Here is a 22,248-nt window from a genome sequence, read left to right on the forward strand (position 1 = left end):
GCACCAAATTGTACCATTTGTGCCATAAAGCACCAAACCAAACTACAACAGTTTTTCAAAGTATTCACAGGACATCTCTCTAGAGGGTGTCATCTGCAAATGTCGGCACTTGTGAGTTCTGCTCACTCATGCTCACTCACTTCTTGCTCAGCCCTCCGTCTGCTCACTCATGCTCAACTCATTTCTCACATTGAGCATGCGTTAGCTCATGAATGTGAATTTTGCAAGGCATGCCACATTGTGCCCTGTAGCATCTGCAGGCGCCTTCGCTCATGTTCTTCTTCTGCCATTGTAACTGTTCAGAATATCGAGCATGACTTAGCCAGCTATCATGATGATTAGGATGATAGTGGGGAGGGTCCCACTCAGTGGTAATTGTCCGGCTGTTCTACGTAAGGCCCGCAGTAATCCGGATACTTTTGTTACCGCACACTGCAGTTCTCTGTTTGCTCACTCATGCCCAGCTCATTCACCACATTGAGCATGAGTGACTTTTGCCAAGTTACGGTACGGTAATCTGTGTGGAATGTCTTACCTCCAAGGTGCTCTTTGAGGGGCCCAAACCATTGGTAATCGGTTGGGGCTACATCTGGGCTGTCAGGGGCGAAACCTCCCAGCTCATTTCGGCCAGGGTTGCTGCAGCCAAATTAGCCGTCTGAGGTGGTTCCTTGTCATGAAGAAGAATTACCTTCCAGACAACATCCCAGACTTTTTCTCGTGAATTCTGTTTCGTACAGCGGCCTTTTGTTCCCCATACTGTGCCTGTAATCTAATCCTGTCTAATCTAAATCCTGTCTAATCCTGTAATCTAATCTAAAGCCTGTAATCTTTGCAAAATCTCGGCCGGTCTGACATACTCCTTCACAAGGAATTTGATTATGCAGCGCTGTTCCACAGCTGAAGACGTACTGCTTGCCGCCATGATAGCTGCCGATGCTACACGTGCCACTAACTAGAGAAGGACTGCACTTTGTCCTCAGAAAGTTTCACTCATTTACATTTATGCTGATTTTTCTCTGGCAAACGTCTCGATCGAACTTGGATGACCCTTGTTACTTTTATGTGTGACACAGAAGTATCACAAGATTAGTTTTTCCGTTGGGGAAGTACAACGTGAAGAGGCATGCCTGCACGCTAAGGACATTGTTCCTCCAAAGCCACCTTCCGTCTCCTCACCAGCAACTTTGACTGTCCTTCAAAGTGCACTGGAGAGATACAGACAGGGAAAGTCCCTGAGTTATTGCTAGGTGTTGGCTGGTTGTGATTATGATAAAGTCAACTACTCTTGGAGAAACCGATCAAACCAATCAAGGTATGAAGCTTTGCCAGTTTTTCAAAGAATTTGTGGGAAAATGTGTTGTTCATTGGTGGTATGTTTATTTTGTGAGGAGTAAATTGTGGATTAAGTGTGAGGAGTTTCGTACAGTGGCGACAAGAGCACAGCTCCAGATTTATTTCCCTCTCCCTGCACGGCAGTTGCAGTGCGGCAGGTGGTGTGGTGTCATTGGTGGCATACGCTGTACCACGTGATGTCCTGACGTCATGCCGTGGTAACGTCATTTTGTTTCTGCTACACTGTCACTGTTAGCACTGCAAGACCTCGCTGTAATACCGTTTTTAGTCCAGAGTGGCACGGTGACAGAGTACTGTGAAGGGGCAGCTTGACTAACCTGCCATTGGAATGTGTTGCAGGAATGGCGAGGAAACAAAATTTTAAGTAAAGAACAAAACAACCAGATTTTCTTTAATTAATCTGCGAACTCTCAGGTTGTACGTATAATGGTATATTTCATTCGCATTTTGTTCTGTGGAAGGATATTCTGAAGGTCATAGGTAGAGGTATGCACAGGTGTGGTTATATTCTCACATCTTGATTTGTAGAGTGGAAATCGAAGGTTTTCAAATATGCGCGAATAAGATGCTGATACGACCGGCAGCTTCTCTCCAGCGCACGGATATGCGCATCACTGTCTTCTAGTGAGCATTATCGTCTCTGCCGCCATTTCGTAGATGTAGTCCCAATCGAGAACACTTAGCGTGTATAAACGGCACGTCGGAGGGTGTTATCCGTTGCATTGCTGTGCAGTTACCTGCTGTTATTGGAAAACTGTGGATGACATAATGTTCCTATACAATTTCTATGCTGGAAAGTAAAAACATTTGTCACATAACGCTTTCTTCATGTAGGTTTCTTTTTGTTCTTTTTTTTTTCTAAGAATGTAACTATCGCGGATATGCAGGTTTGCTCAATTTCCACGCAGATGCAGATTCAGTCGGTGTTAATCGCGCTAACCTCTACTCATAGGACTGATCGCGAATGCTAATGTGTGTCAAATTCTCTCACGGATCCCAGATACCCGGGTAGGGCTCAAGTACGAGTCACGCGATGACTGCAATACTAATACACTGTTGCTGTACCAATTTTTATGTTTCTGATTTTGTCACTTTGAAGCACTTGTGAAGAGCGCCTCAACTTTTATGACATGTGTCTGAACCCAAATCAGATAACCTACTCACGTTCTCACCTCCGTACTTGGGATGACAAAGAATGCCCCGTTGGTGTTTTGTAGCAGAACCGTAAGTTATGATGAACTATTAGTTATGATGGCTTATGACCTTTGTTGTCGATGCGCCAGAAAAACTGGAATCATCATCAGTTACGATGGCAAATGGCCAGGCATTTAGCTTGAGGGAGGTCTCACTTTTGTTAGAAACATTCGGAATATAGCAAAGGCAAATTTTCAGTAGCCATTAACATAATCCAAAAGCTTTCTGGCAGATCCTGTAGCCGCAGTGCTGTACTAGCACACAGAACATCATGCCTGGCTCATGCATATTCGGTTGTTGAATTCTTAGAGACTTGTATTTTTTGGAGTTTATGATTTCTGAAAATTTGGGGCAGAAAATTGGTTTTATTTTACCAGGTGATATCATGTGAAAGAGCAGATTTTTAGGTGGGACATCAGAAAAATGAGCAGTTCATTCATTATTGCTACTGAAAATCGTGCCATCACAACACACACCTCGGCCTGTGATGTCACATACTTAGGAGAACCAATAGGAATGATTGAAGCTTGCCCTCTCCGAGCTCAACTCCAAAATTCGTCTGAATGTTTCTGTCTCTGCAACTACAACACGCAGAAAAATTGTTTTTTCTCGATGCACTGGCCCGCAGAACATTGTGTGCATGACTTAATTGAATATGTACATTAAAACTCTACTTGGCCTGAAAGTTATAAGGTCAACACTGTATATTTCTGTGGGGCTTTTGCCATGATTTCTGAGCATTTTTATCAATTTTAAGTCTCATCGACAAGTTGAATTTTCCAAATTGAAGTCCCAAATTTGCGAATTCAATCTTTCTTTTTTTTTGCCATAAACTGCAAGTGCATGTTAGACTTACCCCTTTCCGTTGCAAAATATGTTTCCTACTACAATGATTAGCTGGAGGGAAAAAAAGGCAATTACCGTCGTTTTGAGGTGCACAAATTGTTGGCTGAGCTCATTTTTGCATAAAATTTATGCAGGATGTAGCGGAAGGAAACAGGGACCTGCCTTTTCTGTTTTCTTCTGACTGTTGTTTCAGACAACTTTGCATTGTAACCATGCTGCTGTTACCTGGAAAAGCATGGAAAAGTGAAGGGGAAAGGTTCAGGGCCTCATTACATTGCTTCTTTTGAGACCTTAGTGCAACCGAGAATTTATGTGCCTTAAAATGACAATTTTCTCTTTTTCAATTTTTTCTTTTCTTCTTTTTTTTTTTTTCTATATGTTACTATTCTAGTTGGGAATGTATTTTGCAATGAAATGGGGGTAAATCTAACATGTGCTGTCATCGTCTTTGCAAATATCAGAGCACAAAATTCAGAAAACATAATTTATCGCGATTTAAAATTGATAGAAGTGCTCGGAAATCCCAGAGGCTAGCAAGCCCTTGGTGAGCCATCCCCAGCAAGCCCTTGGTGAGCCAACACTTTTGAAAGTAGCTTCAACGTAAAAGGATAATGGCACGTTCTATGAGAATTGCTGTTTCCTACAGGACAAGAACATTGTCCGCGATCCGTCTTGCAAAGTATGTAAATATTTGTACATAGTTTTTGCCCTGTATCTACTGTGCAAATAAGAAAATAAACACATTTTGAAGCATAACAGACACCGGTCTAGCTTCAGACACAGCAACTGCCCAGACGTTACGAGAGGTAGCCGTCTGGCAACACGTTTAGTTTTTAGCTCTTATCTGGTGTTATCTCCATCTTGCACGATATTTCATTACATTGCACATGCGGAAGCGTGCTTTAGTTGGGTATCTCCTGTATGGAGGTCATCATGAACCTTTCCCACATCAAACATTATGTTGGCGTAACACACTGAAAGATACAACAGTTAGCAGTAGTTATAATTCTGTTGAGTTGAAGTCAGTACAGTCAAACTCCTTTATAGCGAACACCTTTTTAACGAAAATACCACTACAGCAAATGTTTTTGCGGTCCCGCTGGAGCCCTATAGGTCCAATAATGGACATCCTTTTTAACGAAAATACTTTTACTGCAAATTTTTTTTGCTGTCCCCTGAGTTTCGTTGTAAAGGAGCTTGACTGTACATGACATATAAAAAAAATGACATGGCAACCGTTGCAGAACATGACGCCAATCTTGTAGAACGGGGCAGTTGGTATCCGTAGAGTTAAACTAATCCGTAAAAATCTGTACTATATCCGTATAGTAATCCGTAGTTAAAAATGGTCTTATATAGAACATAGCCGAGTAACATACAACGACAGACGAGAACCAATCAACACGCCTGCTGTGTGTTGTTCAGTCTCATCTTTTGTTGTGGGCTACTTGGCTATGTTCTATATAAGACCATTTTTATTTGAACTGAAAGTTTCTCCGTGTAGCATATATGCCTTCAGAGATCAGCCTGATTGTATGAGTGAGATAAAATCGGAAGACTACAGAATAAATTTCACACAAGTGTTGATGAGTTTCATCAAGATGCTAAGCTAGTTGCCACTTGCACAGATGCAGGAGTAGTAGCTTCACTACATTCATAGAATGTTGCACATACACGCAAACTTATTTATTTGCTCCGGACAGCGTCGTATCAGTGGCATAAACACAAATTGTTCACGAATTGTGTTCGTGTAAACTCCGATGAAGGGCAGCTTGTCGTCATAGGACGTCAGACACGACAGCTAATGAGTATGGTTCTTCTGAAGATGCTAATTACAAGGTACAAGCTAATTGCAATTATTTTAGTATCAATCACAATTACTGTATTAACACTTCCTAGGAAGCTATTACAGCAGTGTTCAGGCAGGCATTCCCCCCAGGTGTTGTTATAAACGTGTACTTTGTGTGAAACAAGCAGATTATGACAGGTTACTGTTTTTTTTTGTGTGTGTCTTTTCTTCAAGGTAAAAAGTCGCAAAAACTGAGTGGCCCCTTAGCAGAGGCTCATGATGGGTCCACTAAAGACGTTCATCAATGACATTGGCAACAGTGACAGCAACAAAGAAAGAAAGAAACGTCTAGAAAAATCACTGTAAAGTACAGCACATAACCACAAAATACAGTCACTGTAAAATAGAGCAACCATTCATTGTAATCGGCATATTACGGATTTACCATATATGTATTGGATCCTCCGACAGAATGAAGGTTGTGGCATGCTTCTGCTATCTGTGCATATCCATGCATATTGCTGTGTGGCCCAAAATATACACAAAAGTTTTGTGAACAGAAAGTATTTTCGAGGACATAAACGTTAAAGACAGCAATTCTTTGGCATAACTCTGCCAGCAGTATATTAATCTCGCGCAATATTGCGGGTGACTGTATGACCTTACGGATGTCCCTAGTTTTCTTGATCCTTGTCAGCTGAACCCAAGGTGTAATGGCTTTTCATGTCTTGTTGCTGTGAGTATGGCATTCCTCTGAAACACAGTGTGAGTGCTGTGTTGCTGGACGAGGCATCTTCTAGGTGTTTCCACTATTGTCAAGAGGGTGCATAAAATTAATTAATTAATATAACACGATATTATTGGTGGAAGTGCTCTTTAGTATTTTGAACCGTGGTGTGAACGCCGTATTGCTTGACGAGGCGTTTTATTTTAGATGCTTCCATTATTGCCCTTAGGGTACTTAAAATAAATGAATAAATATTGGCATTATTGGAGGTGATACTGCACTAAATTACGGACGGCATATTTGCGAACGTAAATATAGTTTTATCGTGATATAACCTTAAAGAGGAGTACACCTTTGTCATGAACCATTTTATGTTGTCCAAAAGGCTTCGTATCAATTGAGCTTCAAAGTGTACAACTTGAATTGAATGTGTTATTGGGCAGTTATGTTCAAGTTCCAGTTGTCACGGTGATTAGCAAGACTCTTGGATGCACCTCTCACCAATGCATCTACTCACAAGTGAAGACTCTTTGCTGGAACACCAAATGGTGCACAGAGGTAATTCCTGTTACTCAAAATGACTCTCGTGTGCTTATTTATGTGTTGTCTAAGATCCTAAGAACATGTCAGGTGCTTTGAAGTGTGCTCACGAGTGGTTCCATTTTATACCGTGTGTAATCGCTGTTTGTTTAATGTCCTTCTTGATATTATTTTGTCAAAATATATGGCAGGGGATCTACTTGTTGTGTCATCCTGGGGTGGTGCATTGCTATACGGAGTCTCTGCACTTGGCAGGTTGTATCAGCTGAGGTAAATGAACAACGCGGGAGCAGAAATGGACTGCCGCCCTTCTAGACAGTTCAATGTTGTTCCCCCACTTGGTACAGCAACAATTTTCTCTTAAAGCAGCAGGGTTGCAACATTTTTCTCTCATTCATCAATCTGTCCACCATGCAAAATATGTTTGCTGTGCAGTGTATTGTCGCTGTGCAATCAAATTGACGAAAACATTCTCACTTGCCTTGGACAGCCTGATCTTGTCGCGTGACGTTGCCAACTCTACATCCCACAAGATATGATTGGCCACTGAAATTCATCCGCTGCAGACACGGTTCGTATGATCGGCCTTCCCAGGGGTATGGCTCACATCACAAAGTGCGTAGTAGTACATAATGATGAATAATAATATATCCTGATTGTGTATTCTGTTTCAAAAGATCAAATTTGTTTTTGTCAAAAAGTCTTTCTGGTCATGTTTTCCTTTTGCGCGTCCCCGTCAGTTCCTCATAACTTTCAGCATGAACTTGAATCCTGTTTCTTTCATTTTTTTAGAAAACTGAACAGACTTTGTTTGTGATAAGGACAGCGCATGAGTGCATCCACTGTCCCTTCACAACCAAAAATTCCATCAACCTGACAGCGCACAATGGAGACAGCAGAGTGGCTTTCCATTGGACTTGGTGTCTTTGAGTGTTCTCCGGAAAGACAGAAACTTGCGCAGAAGTTATTGATTGACTGTCGCCTTTATTCAGCTGCAGAAATTATGAAAGCACACAACATGACCAGCCGGAAGTATCATGAGTCCATGTTTATACCAGAAACAAAAACTACCGAGAAGGAAGACGACAATGTATCAGTGCTCCATGTGTCCCATCTTTATGAAGTGGCTTGGGAGGTGCATGCACATACACACCATCGTGTCCAGTGATGGAAACGCGTCTGAGCTCTTTGAAGAAGCAGATTATGAGAAGTAAAGAAGATAGAGAACAACAAGAATCGAAGGAATGTGATATAGTGTCTATTGCTTTTGTTGCCACATTTTATTTTTGTTTGTTTGTTCCGTTGATTTCTTTGCTTAGAAGGAAAGAAAAGCTTCTGTGTAAACACATTCAGAATTTCTTCATTGCCAAATGTTTTCCAGAACCTTTGTCTTTGAATGAGCTTGCTGTTCACAATATTTGAGTTTTGGTTCATGCATATTGACCCTTGTATTGACTTGTATTGACCCTGTGTTTGTACATGAATTGGATCTTTGTGGTTTACAAAATGAAAGTGCTGAAAGTCCGTTCCCTTGACATCCCTCGTCCTATAGATCCTAGGGAAGTGCCGGGCTTGACGTCCCTTGAGACTAACCAAAGTAATGTAATACACACGCACACACAAAAAAGGCACACGTATTTCTGGTGCTGGCACATACTGTCGTTCTTGTAATCTCTGCTAATCAGCATGTTCCTTTAATATATCTAGCATATGTAGCGATATCAGCTGAGCAAAGATGTATTTATAATTGGTTCTTGCATTTAACGGACAACAACATGCGCTATCTCGTCTCTAGAAATTTTTGTAGGTTCAGTTTGTGGGCTCTGCCTATTGGGAATGTAGAAGGTACTATAGTGTGCCTCTCAGGCAAATGTTATTTGAACAGAAGTGGTGAATTTTGTCGTCTCCGTAGCAATCATTTCGGTAGGCATTTCGTGTTTCCAGTTGTCTGTGTTGGTTTTTACTTTTACACATGACCATCAACATGTTGTTTGTTTCTCTGTTTTTTTTTTGTTTTTTTTTGACTGCTGCTCCTGGTGATCATTATTATTATTCCCGTAATTTCAACCTGTGTGGGTGAACATGTTGGACACTGTTGTGTTATTTTGCTGATGCTAAGTATACATGTTGCTTAGTTTTGCTGACCTGGTTTGCTCTCATGTATTATCACTTATTTAACTGTGAGCATTACTGTCACTGGTTATTATTATTATTACCACTAATAGTGAATTGTTGCTTCTTTGATGAGAGCTAAGCCTTGCATTTTTTACACTGGTACCCATGTAGCGTATATTCTTTAAAATGTTTCTCGGAATGATATCTCGTGAAGAGTTCTCCGCATCACAGTTGCTCACTACTTTATTCTGTTGTATTTTCTGTTTCGTTGAATTGCACATAGCTTTGGTGGCATTGTATTGCGTGCTCACGTGTTATTGTAAAGGAGATTGTAGGACGTTTTGTCATTGGCACAGACCCCACGATTCTCACTAACATCCCTCAAAGTTGGCTATCTGTGTGTGTAAGAACACTGTATACGTATATTGTAAAATGCTGTAAATATTGCTGCTCTGTTAACATGTAGTATGTACTTGAATAAAGTGTTTTCCAGTTTCAGAGAAACCCATGGTGCTGGAGGATGATACTTTCTTCAGGTGCAGTCATTGCCCATACATGGGCACAAATGAGAACACTGTACGAAGACATGAAATGAAGCACACTGGTAAGGCCCCCCTTTTCTTTTTTTTTCTTTTTTTTTCTTCTTTTTCTTTTTCTTTCTTTTTTTTTATGTTGAAAGCTAGATTGCGCCGTAACATTTGGGTTCCTCGGGCAGCTGATCCGTTAGCTAATGCCATTTCTGCCAATCTTTACTAAATTCCGCTACAGTTTCAGCTGGAAGATTGTCTTGTGCTAGCTGCATTCTGCCCCCATGCTTAAACGGTTGCGCTGAACGTTTGGGTCACCACTATGAAGAGAGTAGTGAATCGACAACCTTCATTTTGAGTGAACAAATACAATGGCATTCAACGTATCCAAACTAGCAGGCCAGATATTTAGCCTTGTGCTTCCTGAAAGGAGTAGTTAATTATATCACAGCATCTTTAGTGAAACTCAAACCTCACACCTGATCACAAAGGTCTCCCTGCGCATAAAACAGTGTTCTCCAAATTGCACCTTTGGAACTCCAGCTCTTCACCAGGGCGTCAGTTTGGCACAACTGATGGTTTTCTTTGTGTGCGGTGAACGTTAACAGATTGTTTGCAGAGAGTAAGGTGTCGTGTTTGGTACAGAGGTATGGTTCAGCTCTCATCTACAGTGTTCATCTTTATGATGAACTGCGTTTGTTTGTTCTCAAACCTTTTTACTTCTCTACATTCCACTTCTTGTATATTAAATAAGCCATTTCTTTCTCTTTTGATATACCAAGTTGCACAAAGTACCACTAACATGTCGCACGTCTGCAAAGTGCGAGAGAAAGAAAATCTTAGTATATCTGAAACCATTTCCAGGGGTGACTGATCCGGCTTCTTTCTTTGCTTTCAGATACAACTGTCCACATAGAAGGCTTGCTGGCCTCGACACAAGCAGCAAAACATGGTTCCCCCAAGTCGTCCGTCCCGCACAGGCCGAGCACGGAAGCCCCACGACCCGGAAGCGTCGAAGCCTTCCGCTGCTTCCACTGTCGCACCACGTTCTCTGGCGAGGGCGAAATCGAGGCCCACTCTCAGCAGTGCACCGGCAGCGCCCCCTTCAGCTGCCACCTCTGTCCGACCACGTTTTCCCTCCTGCCCAACCTCAGGAGCCACATCGTCGGCCACACCTCGGATGCGGTTGGCGAAGACCAGGGCGTCCAGGCGCTCCAGAAGTCGGCGGCGGCAACGGCGGCGGCGGCAAAGTCGACACCCCTGTTCAAGTGTGCCGAGTGCCCCAGATATTTTTCGAAAAAAACGCTAGTCATTCACATGAGGACGCACACCGGGGAGAAGCCGTACCCGTGCGGCATCTGTCCGAAACGGTTCAGCGTCGGCTACAATCGGGACAGGCACATCCGCCTCGTGCACAGCCCCTCCGCCAAGAGCCGCCGCCGGGCGGCGCGCTTCGCGTGCGGCCTCTGCGCGGCAAAGCTGCATTCGCACTACGAGTTGATGGAGCACATAAAGGAAAAGCACAGGGTCAAGACCGAGCCACGTGACTGCGGAGAACGGGGTGCGAGCTGATTTCGGGAGCGAGTCCCAGGCCCTCCCCGTGGCTTCCGGTTTCTTCGGAGCGGCGGGACGTTCTCGGTCGTCCCTCCGTTTTTCTCTGGTCTGGAAGGAGCGTACAATGTTTGCGGAGGTGGATTTCACAGTGAGAGTGGAGGGTGCAGATAAGTTGCTAACAAGTTATGATGATTGTGTGGGTGGTGGTGTTGGTTTCTTGTCCTCCATAGTCATGGCATGTCCTCCAGTACTCCATGGCATTAATTTATTTATTTATACCATTTCATGTACCGTGGAGATGTTTCAGCTGTGAGATACGTGAGCATTAAGAAAGTTACGGCAGTGTCAATTGAGGAAGTACGTTCTGTAGCACACAAGTTCTATCGCGCATAAAGGCCGAATAAGAGCATCAGCTCTTAAAAAAACCTGCACACAATGATGTTACGTTACTGCTGTCGCACGCTTCATATATATCTTTTAAGGTGACATTAAGGTCAGTCAGACAGACAGACAGACAGGTCACTATCTGCTAGGAGGAGGTTTAAGTAAGGGGCACTGCCATTATAGTCATGTAGAGGCAATAGCCAGTCCATATCATGTGCAGGGTGTCCACAAGTGAATTTGTTTAAATTCTCTGTTGTGTCGGCACGTTTGGGCATCGGAGGTAGCCAGGCTGCGTTCTCCCAGGTGAGAAATATGTCGGCAGTCCTAAATGGTTTACGAAACAATTCCCACTTGCAAACCATTTACGTAAAGAGGGGTCCAAAGTGGTTTAAAGTACAAATTGTTTCATAAAGCACTTGTAATTGAAAACATTTTTCACCTGGGCTGTATTACGTGACAACAACAGCAATTTACTCAGTGCTGCTTCCAGAAATATAATACCGTTCTTTTGAAAACAAGATGCTAACATACGGAAAAGAGGGGAAAAGAACTGTTTGCAGTAAAACCAGGAGATCTCTCCCTTCGGGTCCGCCTCTGCACCTGGGTGCCCGGAGAGACACGGTGCTATCTTTGGGCCAGGTATAACCATATCTTATCTGTACGGCAGGGTATAGAAACTGTTTTGTGGAATGGTTTCCCAAAATAGAGACGTCGTCTGTGGAAAGAACACCCCGTGGGCCGGTGTGTCGCAACACTTCCTGCAATGTCCACTTACTTTTCGAGAGTCAAACTGTGTTTCTTATCTGATAAAGTGACTAGCATGGGTTCAGTTTCAGAGAGAGATAGAGAGAATAGCCGATGGACAAGATCCACGATGATGAAAGCCTGAGATGTTGCACAACACACACAGTACAACACTGAGCCGTTACGAGCATCATACTTTGTGTGTTGTTGCCCAGCTCAGGCTTTCGTCATCATGAATCAAATTCAGAGTTACAGGGATTGAACAAAATAACTCAAACACACATCACACGTTCTTTTCTTAATATGGGGTAGGACCCCTCTTTGCACATAATACTACAACTGAAATACATCGAGGAATGGACAAACATAAATCATGAACAACAAGAATATCAATTTTGTGCCGCTCTTCAACCAGTACAGAAGCTAACTCCTTGATAGAAGCAGGCAGTGGGAATTTACTCCAGACTTTGTTCTCCAGAAAGCCCACACGAGCTCTATAATATTTAGGTCCGGAGACTGGGCTGGCCAGGGCGGACGTGGAAGTACACGTTCATTCTCGTCGAGCCAAGATCTGATTCAGGGAGCAGTGTGGATAGTTGCATTCTCATCCGGGAGAATTGCTTTACCATCTGGAAATAAAGTCTGGACCAAGGGACGGACTTTGTCAGCCAAAATATTGAGACACTTCTGGGCAGCTACCTTGCATTCAAGGAAGATTATAGGACCCATAGAGTACCATGATATTGCACCCCAGACCATACAAGCACCCTCACCATGTTTCACAGTGGGTTTAAGGCAGTCAGTATCCTAGGCTTCACGCGGTTATCTCCAGACATGCACAAGCCTTGAATAGGGGAAACAGTGAAACTCGACACATCGGATCATATCGCATGTTTTCATGTATCCACTGTTCAAGTCCCATGGTCTTTGCACCATCGCACATGCCGTTTCACGTTCTGGTTTCGTGATAGCAGCTCTGCCGTGGATATCCTCATCGTGCAGCGCGCACATAACAGTTTTCGCGGAACACTTGTTCCCCCTTCAACTCTGCGGTGGCCCGTGGGGACGCAGTTTCGTGTTTTCTGGCCACAATTTGACGAGGTGCTCTTCTGTCCCTTTCGTCGAGCTTTGACTTTGACCGCAGCTACTCCAGTCTGCAGATATTTTGCCGTACTTTGCACACCGTGACATGACCTACGAAACAGTAGGCTTCGACATGCCCACCAATTCGAGAACTCAGGTCACGAGCACACATCATCTATCGTCCCCCTCTGGAACTCTGTGAGGTCTGACATATCCTTTCGCTAAACCGAAGAAGCAGACCTTTTTGAACACCTAAAGTGCTAACGTTTGTCAATGATGGAATGACCTTAGTGACACTGATAGCAAGGGGGCATTATTGATGATGGCAGGTCTGTAAGGAAGAGTTCAACTGAACTACAGTACTTAAAAATAGGGGTGTTAGAGTTATTTTGTCCAACCCCAGTATGTTCTATTGGCAGGTTAGATAGTCTATCTTTAGGTTCAGGTGTGCTGCTACCATGGAAATTGTTAAACTCCAGTCAGGGCTCTTGGAAGCACATCTGATAATGCCATGCCATGCAATTTTCAGGCAGCATTGCCCATAACGACACATCTCGCCTCCTCATGGAGCTGCTTGGACGTCTGCCAGTCTTGCATATTCAGTGCAAGGCGAAAGTGGTGTCATTTCAATTTTATGTTGGATTACCTGTTTTTACAAAGATTTGTGCCAAGCCTGTAATGTAATTACCTGGTGTTCATCTTCCGGCAAACTCGATTTATTTTATGTTATGCGCACATATTTCTATTATGCTTTTCTTATGCTACTGAAGATACATCCAGCACTGCGCCTATGGACACTTGCATACATTCCTTCTGTTATGCTCACGTATTAAGCACCAAGGACCAAGTGAGGCCATCGCAATTTTAACCAACTCAACTCCTGCAGTCCGATCAAATTGTAAATGTACATCAGCCATTGAATTGAAGTACCTTACAACGTTCAACTGGTTTGTAAACATTCTTTTACCGTGGTATTGAATATTTTGCTGTTAGCACATTTCACCCCTGTACCGGTTCTGCATACGTTACCTCGTATTACACATACTTGATAGTACTGGGGCATCGCATTTACTGATACTAATATTGGGTAATAATATCATTCGGCAGCATGCTCGAAGGGGGAAAAAAATGCAATACAGGCATGCCTGAAACGAGGTCTGGTATTTGTCTGCCTGAGTGGTGTAAATATGTAAATAACTGTCATTATGTGAAAAGGTAGAAAATCCAACGAACTCGTGAGGAAGTGTTAAGGGAGGAACATGAGTATGAGAGCTGCCAATATTGCAAACAGAGACAGTTCTCCTCAACCCGGTAGAAGAACATTCTCAGTTCAAAATATTGGTGTCTCTTCTCCGGAGACTCTTGACTCAACATTAACTTCGTTATAGCTCTCTTGCTTCTATATGTAAGCACCTTATTTCTCACTACAATAAAGCGTACTATATTGATATATTGGTTGATGTCTTCCTGAAACACCGGCAGACTCGTGCTGCTTCGTTAAGTTTACTGTGTGTACCCCCTTACGTAAAGTTTACTGCGTTTATATACCTCGACCTTCCATGCTGTTAAGATATTTGCCAAGGCATATATATTAACATTAATACTGCACGCAAGAAAGTGTAGGCAAGCAAATGTTCCAGCTTATTGAGTGTGTATCAGCTTTTCAGTCACACTTTACTACATAGTATCTCTCAATATGTCTATACAGTCAAACTCCTTTACAACGAAACTCAGGGGACAGCAAAAAAAATTCGCAGTAAAGGTATTTTCGTTAAAAAGGATGCCCATTATTGGACCTATAGGGCTCCAGCGGGACCGCAAAAAAATTTGCTGTAGTGGTATTTTTGTTAAAAAGGTGTTCGCTATAAAGGAGTTTGACTGTATATTGATTTGTTCATAGTCATATGGTTAGAGAATATGCTGCAGAAGGTCTCGTATAACAAGTGCAAATGAGCATTATGTGGATACAGGATGGACTTCCTTTCAAAAGATTTAGTGCAAAAAATTATCTTCCACCTCCTACAGTAGAGTATTTACTTAGGTTTGTTCACATTATTTTACCAAAGAGGGAAAGGATGTACTACAATGTTACATGACTTAAATATGTTTGGAAACCTTTCATATAGTCCTTACAAGGTGCCTCATGTACAGGGATTTTCAAGTAACTTGAACCAACCTTGTTAAAAAAATGGTGCATTATACCAGGGTGAAACCAGTCTTGGGTCATAACTAAGTTACAAGTACCGGTAACTAGTTACTTTTCTGCAAAAGTAACTTGTAACTAGTTACCACTTTTTTTTTAAAAGTGACTGAAAAATTTAACTAAGTTACTCAGAATAACTCCCATCTTGCCAGTAGGGCCCATGGGAAATCCTCTGTTTATAACGTGGTATAACTACATGCTTGGACAGCACAAGTGCTGAAACAATTTTTCATAGTTACATTTATTCGACTTTCTTTTTCTTAAAATGTAAATCTAAAGTGACTAAGTTACTTTTATGTGGTAACTGTAGCATTAACTAGTTTCATTTCAAAAAGAGAAGCTGTAATTCCGTTACTGTTTTCGTAGACAGACTGACTAACTTTCTTTCTCTTTTCTTTTCTTGCTTTAGCTTTCCCATGACCGGGTGAAAACAGAAGGATTTGTTTGGCAGTCACCTTGCGCAAGTCAGGATATTTTTGTATCACTCCTAATTAATTGAGGTTAATTTCCTAAATATGAATTTTAGAGTTGAGAAAAAAGAATAATAGGCAAATTGTAGAGCACCTTCAGAAACTATGGATTCAGTTGTTTCCTCTTCAAGTATACATCCCATTGTTCCGCTGTACCACACGCTGATGAGCCCGGCTACTTGACTATGTACTTGGCTACTTGGCTTTGTTGAGAAGGGATGGCTCCTCAGCTCTCGGAGTTTCATCTATCCAGATCCACTGCTATCTTGACATTTTTTGCTGGAAATGTCCAGTGAGGGGATTAAAGCGCCTCGACTGTATAGCTTCTTTTTTCTTCTTCTTTTTTTAGGACACACAGCTCACCTTACGAAGCTAAATGCCATTTGACATGCACATGCTTTGCTCGTATCGCAGATTTTCTCCAACAATACAACAATGTACAAGCGCATGATCACATCTACCAGTGTAACCAGAACACATTCGACACTCCCGTCACACTCCTACGAGAAAATTATCAGGGGAACTAACTACCTCGACAGCGCCATTAGGAACACCTTGCCCTAAAATTGTACGAGAGATTCTAGCAGTTGTAGGCAAGACATAGGCAGGCAAAGTAGCACAATATATCAGTAGACACTGAAAGCTGGATAGCAAAAAAGATGAGGACTCCAACAATGAGATTTGCAAGTTTCTTTCGCATCTGTTCACCATTTTCTCAAGTGAAGCAACATATGCTCTCCATCTTCTTGCACTCCTAAATTTTATGACATTTATGCCGTGATGAATGCTTTGCTGCATAGCATATTGTTATCATACTAAACATGTTAGTTTCATAACACAGTAACTACACCTTTTTTTTAAATCTCTTTCGCTCTAATGTACATGTGAACACTGCAAAATATAATGCACCACTATTGTCAGTTTGTGTTCCTGCATTCCTGTTTCTGCTGTGTTCACCTTTGTCTCCTCAGAACACATTTCTTATTACTGTTATTAGTACTATTACGTTGCTTGTAAGGCATCTACATGCATTTAGTACATTTTGGAACTTGTACTGTTCACTTGAACTCTTCCATTTCATATTTTTACTGCTTACTCTTTCTTTCTTTACTGGTTGGTATTTAAGTCCTTTTATTGTAGATGCACCATCAGTTGACATTGACCAAACAACCCACACGAGCAGAGATATGTCCAGTTGCGGAAAGCGATTCATTTCAGCTTTCACGTAAATATTTTTGCACCTCATTGTGAAACAAAGAAGGTTATGTGCATTACGTTACATTGCACATTTTCACGCAACTGATCCTAACCTACTCCAAATGTCAAAAGCAGATGGCACGTCAGATCAGCGGAAAAAGAAATATTAATATTGCCTTTAAGTAGAGCTGAACAGGACTACGATGGTTGGTGGTTGACAAGGCTTGGGAAGTGACAGGAAGGGTTTTGTAGCCTAAGGCTTCTTTCCCAGTCTGCACACGATGGCTGTTTCTTTGTAGCGCTGGATGCAAACTATACGGCGGCACGGTTTGGATCTCTAGGCTTCAACACGGGATGGAATCCAGCTGCGCTCCACCTCTGTAAGTAACATAGAGCCCAGTATCTTATCAATATTTATTGCACACTTTTCAGGTATTCAACCTGATTACAATGCTTATGGAAGGACAAGCAGACGATCGACGGGAATGCCACACCTGCATCGAGGCTCCAGTCCTGATCGTGCCCTATGTTGATCCAAACAAACTGCAATAAGATTGACCCGTGGATTCATTGAAGGGTGTGCCCCGACAAACTTTCAGAAACTTGTACCTGTATATAGTTTTATTTCTTTCTTTGCATATTGCTTCATCATGGTAATATGAAATGGATAACATGAGATGTAATGTCTTCTACTTCTAATATCATTGTGCTAGCACTTATCGTATTGTCTCCTACAGTGGAAAGCAAACATGTGCGGTGTGATCAGAGGCCTGTGTCTTCGGGTTGAGTCCTTTAAAACCCATCTTTACCTGATGGAATGTAATTGTTCTCATCGTACAACTGGACAAGCACGACACGAGCCCCAAGTGTCCTGGGGACACTAAAGTTGAAATACGGCAGTCGTCGAAAGGTGCATGGTTCAAATCCTGCCACTGTCTGGCTTTTTTTCACGACTGCCATATTTCAACTTCCATTTTTACTACATCTCTGGTTTCATCTGAGGCCCGGATTCACCAATGCCGATGAACATTTGGACCGAGATCAGCGATCCATGAATTTGAATTAAACACTTAACTCTGCCTCACCAAAGGGAGTTATTGTCACTAAAACATTCATCACGTCACCAACTAAGGTTTGTAAAATGGAAGTTTTAGCACCCCTTAAAATCTCGGTTCAAAATTAGCCCGCGTTGGTGAAACCGTGCCCAAGTCACTTAGAACCGGTTACACCAGTGCTGGTTAGCTTTGAACCATGATTGAGTGTTGCTAAGGCCCGGTTTCACCAACGCTGGTTAACTTTGAACCGAGATCGAGGGTTGCTGAAACTTGAAGTTAACACTCAATTCTTTTTTACAAACATATGTTGGTGATGTGGTGAACATTTCAGTGAAAATAACTCCCTATAATGAAGCAGAGTCACGCGTTAAATTCAAGTTAAGCGACCGTTGATTTCGGTTCAAATGTTAATCTGTGTTGGTGAAATCGGGCCTTTGGGTAATGCCCAATAACTCCTCAACAACAAACTCGCCAAAGCACAAATTCAGCATTGGACAATGCTAAAATGCTAAGCATGGTGCTTTCAGCACAGCTGCTCAGCATCCGGTGTTTATCCGAAATAAAAATTATTATTACTATTACTGTCAATATCTTCTACCAGGCATCACCCGACTCTATCTGATTTTACAACTCCTGAAATACAACCTGGTTTTTTAGGTGACCCTCGCCCTGATTTTCGAAAGACATAAAACCCGAAAACACAAGGGCCTATGTATGCTTATACGACAGACACAGTGTATGTCTTATAACCCTTCATCCTCAAGCAATACCAAAATGCTCTAGTATGGCGTGCGTACAGTTTCGCAGCCAACACACCGAGCATCGTTACGGTTCTTATCCGTCGTGCCCGTCAAGTGTTGCAGTGTAGAAGCTCAGCTCCCTTTTGCTCTGTGCCTGCAGTGTGAATGTCTTGTACCCCTGCCTTCAGGAACTCTTCCAAAATAGATTGATGTAATTGCACAACCCTGTGTCACTGTACTCGTGTTCAACTTAAGAGGGAAAAGAAATCTAGTCCGTCAACTATGTGTGCCGTTAGAGATAGGGAGGCGCAATAGTGCACCAGAAGAAATACTACAATGCCACTACGCTGCGTAGTGTCGTGTGACTAGTCTTAACAGCCAGTATGGAAGCAGAATGAGTATGATGGAGTATGAGTATGAAAGTGAGTATGATGGAGTGTGAGTATGAAAATGAGTATGATGGAATATGAGTATGATGGAGTATGAATATGAAAATGAGTATGATGGAGTATGAAAATGAGTATGATGGAGTATGAAAATGAGTATGATGGGAGTATGAAAATGAGTATGATGGAGTATGAATATGAAAATGAGTATGATGGAGGAGCAAGCGGGACCTCTTTGTGTCCAACCATTCGTATCTGCGGCGCAGTAGTATTTTGGGAGCAAACGGACTAGATTTCTACTCCTCCTCAAGTTGAACACGACTATAGCAGCGTTCGATTTGTCTGCGTCTCTCCAACTAGTTAGAGGAGTGCAGCCGCACATCCTCGTTTTTTTTTCGAGGAGCGCTGAACTCTGTCCGCACAAGTTCCCCGATTTCTTTGCAGCATATATCCTGGTCATGTAACAGAGAAGTGCCGGCAACAGTGCTTCGCATTTTCTCAGTCTTTTTAGATGGTGTAAGTGTAGCTGAAGTAGTAGAGCTGAAGAGAAGTGCATGCGAGGTGTAGATGCTGTTCAGGGATCGCTTGCACGAAACTCTTAGAGTGCAACAAGCAACAGCAACAGGCTTGAGTGAAACGCTCATTCAGTGTTACATTCAGGGAGTTTCGTGCAAGCGGGCCCTGAACAGCATCTACACCTCGCGTGCACTTCTGCACAAGGTGTGCAGACAGAGTGCCGAACTTTTTTTACTGCTTAAAGGAACGCACCTGCCGTATCGTTACAGTTACACACACCGTATTTTCCTTTTTGTCCAGACACGTTGCTGATGCTTCCCAGAGAAATGAACCCGGCGGGCATTCCCACGCTGCACCACTGTGACCTGTGCGAATTCACCTCGTTCGATCGCCTGGAAGTGAAGCAGCACGTCACCTCGCACCACTTCGAGAAGCGCCCCTTCAAGTGCAAGGTGTGCCAGGCGGCCTTCATGAAGAAATCTCACCTCCGGTCGCACGTGCAGATCCACACGGGCGAGAAGCCGTTCACGTGCAACCTGTGTCCGGCTGCGTTCCGGCAGAAGAGCGTGCTCGACTCCCACATGCACACCCACACCGGGGAAAGGCCGTACAAGTGCGACCTGTGCTCCGCCGCGTTTTCCCAGAGGACGACGCTGGTCACGCACTGGCGCTCCCACACGGGGGAGAAGCCGTTCAAGTGCGAGTTTTGCGACAAGAGCTACAGGACGCAGTCACAGCGTGCGCGTCATCGTAGGGTGCACACCGATACGGTGTGAGGGGTTAATTACGACATCCCGTACAAACCAGTACGGTTGCCACCTTTTCCCGTAAAAGATACGGGTTAAACGTGCGAGGTGCGAGTAATCCTAAAACTTGGTGCCACATACTAACTAGTATGGCTGGTATCAGGCTGGTGTCAGGTATTTAGATGCATACCGAAGGTAGACTCTTATAGAAAAACTGGAAGTAGGGTTTTATGCAGTGTTCAAAACATTTCACGTGTCAGACATCTGCAAACTATGCACGAAATAAAATTATTACATTATCTACGATAACATAGTCTTGTGCTGTTCTTCATAAGGTTCCACGAAATATAACAGTGTGATGCTGTATGTATAGTGATATCTGTGTTGTAACTCAGTCTATTAACCAGCACTGCTAAATGCATTGTGCACAAGGGCTCAAGAACAGTCAGATATACTGTTTGCCCAATTGCTCACCCTCAAAGTCGGCCACTTGTTATGTTGAGTCTCTATTTGGCGTTTTTCCTAATGTAGCAGCAACTCTTCTGATGATGCGGAGGCAAGGGATAGTCCACCTAGAGGCATGGCATATGATATTCTGAAGTACCTGGAAGCTTACGGGGAGATGCATCTGTTTCAAAATTCTTATGATGAAATTTTTTTTAAACAATTCTTTGTGGATTTAAGGATTCCTAGTGTTTCCAAAACAATTTTATATGAGAACTGTCTTCCTCTATTTTTTTTTTTTTTTTTCTGCTCTAGTGAACCGAGTAAAGAAATTGTTACAAAAATAATAATATAACAAGTTAACGTATGCATTGCTGCTACTTTTCCACACAGTCACCACACACTTCGCACAAGCTTTTAGCACTTTTAGGTACCATCCTCAAAGATGATTGCCACCTGGGTACTCAGCCACTCCATCACACTGATTCCTTATTACAGCTGAACAACCCAACCTTTGTTTCATGTAGGCCATATGAAGTTTTTTTGTTTGTTTTTTTGTATATGTTTACTTTCTGTGTGTTTTGTACTCAAAATCATATGACAGCAAGGACAAAAAGGAACAATTATACGATATCTGATGCGCACAGAAAGCACGAACAAAGACAGGACAAGTGTTCTCTGTGTGCACTCCCAGGTGAAAAATTTTTGTAGTTACAAGCGGTTTACGAAACAATTTCCACTCGAAAACCACCTTGTACATAAGTGGTTTAAAGTGGAAGTTCTTTCATAATCCATTGGGGATTGCAGACATTTTTGATCTGGGCTAGATATCGTTTAATTATGCATCACCAATTCGCCCATATCTTTCTGTCGTCACTGACAAAACGGAAGATTACTGTTGAGAGCAGCACAAACATTTCTCTGTGCTCGGCGCTTTGAGGGCATGTTTGAGGGTGAGCCATTGTCTGCCTTTTCTGCACCTTGCCAGCACAACACTGTACACCAGAGCAAGAAGCTTTGTCGTTCCAAACAGTCCTGAGATCATGTGGCTGATACAGCACGTTTTGTAAGGTACTATGTGCAAAAGAAGGTTATACTCATGGGGGCAGCAGTTGGAAATGAAAAAGGTGAAAACAAGGTAAGCTGAAACAAATAGTAACTCCCAGTATCCCAAGCAATATGTACAGTTGGTGTCATATTTGAGACCAGGGTCTCTGGTTGTCTCGCAAAAGCTGTAACAGATTTATCTATTTTGGCCTACCGGCATTGTTTATAGGGTGTGTGCTCTGAAAAGTCAGTCATATTTTCGCGCGTGATGCAATAACTACTTGATGGTACAGACTTCTGCTGACATAGAATTTATGCCAGAGAAACCTACGAACAAAATTCTTGTAACTGTGTGGAAGCGAAAGTTTGTCCGTCAAGTAGTATATATATCCAAATCTCAACTTGGAAAGATATTGAAGATATTTCCTGGTTCTCCGAAATTTCGTCGAAAAAGTGACGTTTCATCGAATGCCGTTTCATCGAATTGGTGGCCGCCTAACCTTGGTCAGGCGTCGATGAAACGGCGTTCGATGAAATGGGCAGACACCACATTTCCTTGAGTTTGAGGAACACACAATACGAAAAAGA

At 42.6% G+C, this 22,248-nt stretch overlaps 2 protein-coding genes across 2 annotated transcripts; both read left to right on the forward strand.

The window, feature by feature from the left end:
• The first annotated feature begins 9,059 nt into the window (after positions 1-9,059).
• Positions 9,060-14,304, forward strand: LOC135386266 (zinc finger protein 674-like). Its single transcript, XM_064616077.1, has 2 exons — positions 9,060-9,168; positions 9,990-14,304. The coding sequence occupies exons 1-2, from the start codon at positions 9,072-9,074 to the stop codon at positions 10,661-10,663; spliced, it is 771 nt and encodes a 256-aa protein (XP_064472147.1). The 5' UTR covers positions 9,060-9,071; the 3' UTR covers positions 10,664-14,304.
• Positions 14,305-19,749: 5,445 nt separating this feature from the next.
• LOC135385111 (zinc finger protein OZF-like) lies at positions 19,750-20,199 on the forward strand. The gene has a single exon (XM_064614287.1). It carries the CDS (start codon positions 19,750-19,752, stop codon positions 20,197-20,199), a length of 450 nt encoding a protein of 149 aa, XP_064470357.1.
• Positions 20,200-22,248: the final 2,049 nt, after the last annotated feature.

Source organism: Ornithodoros turicata, chromosome 2 (genome assembly GCF_037126465.1).
Source record: "Ornithodoros turicata isolate Travis chromosome 2, ASM3712646v1, whole genome shotgun sequence".
Taxonomy (NCBI): domain Eukaryota; kingdom Metazoa; phylum Arthropoda; class Arachnida; order Ixodida; family Argasidae; genus Ornithodoros; species Ornithodoros turicata.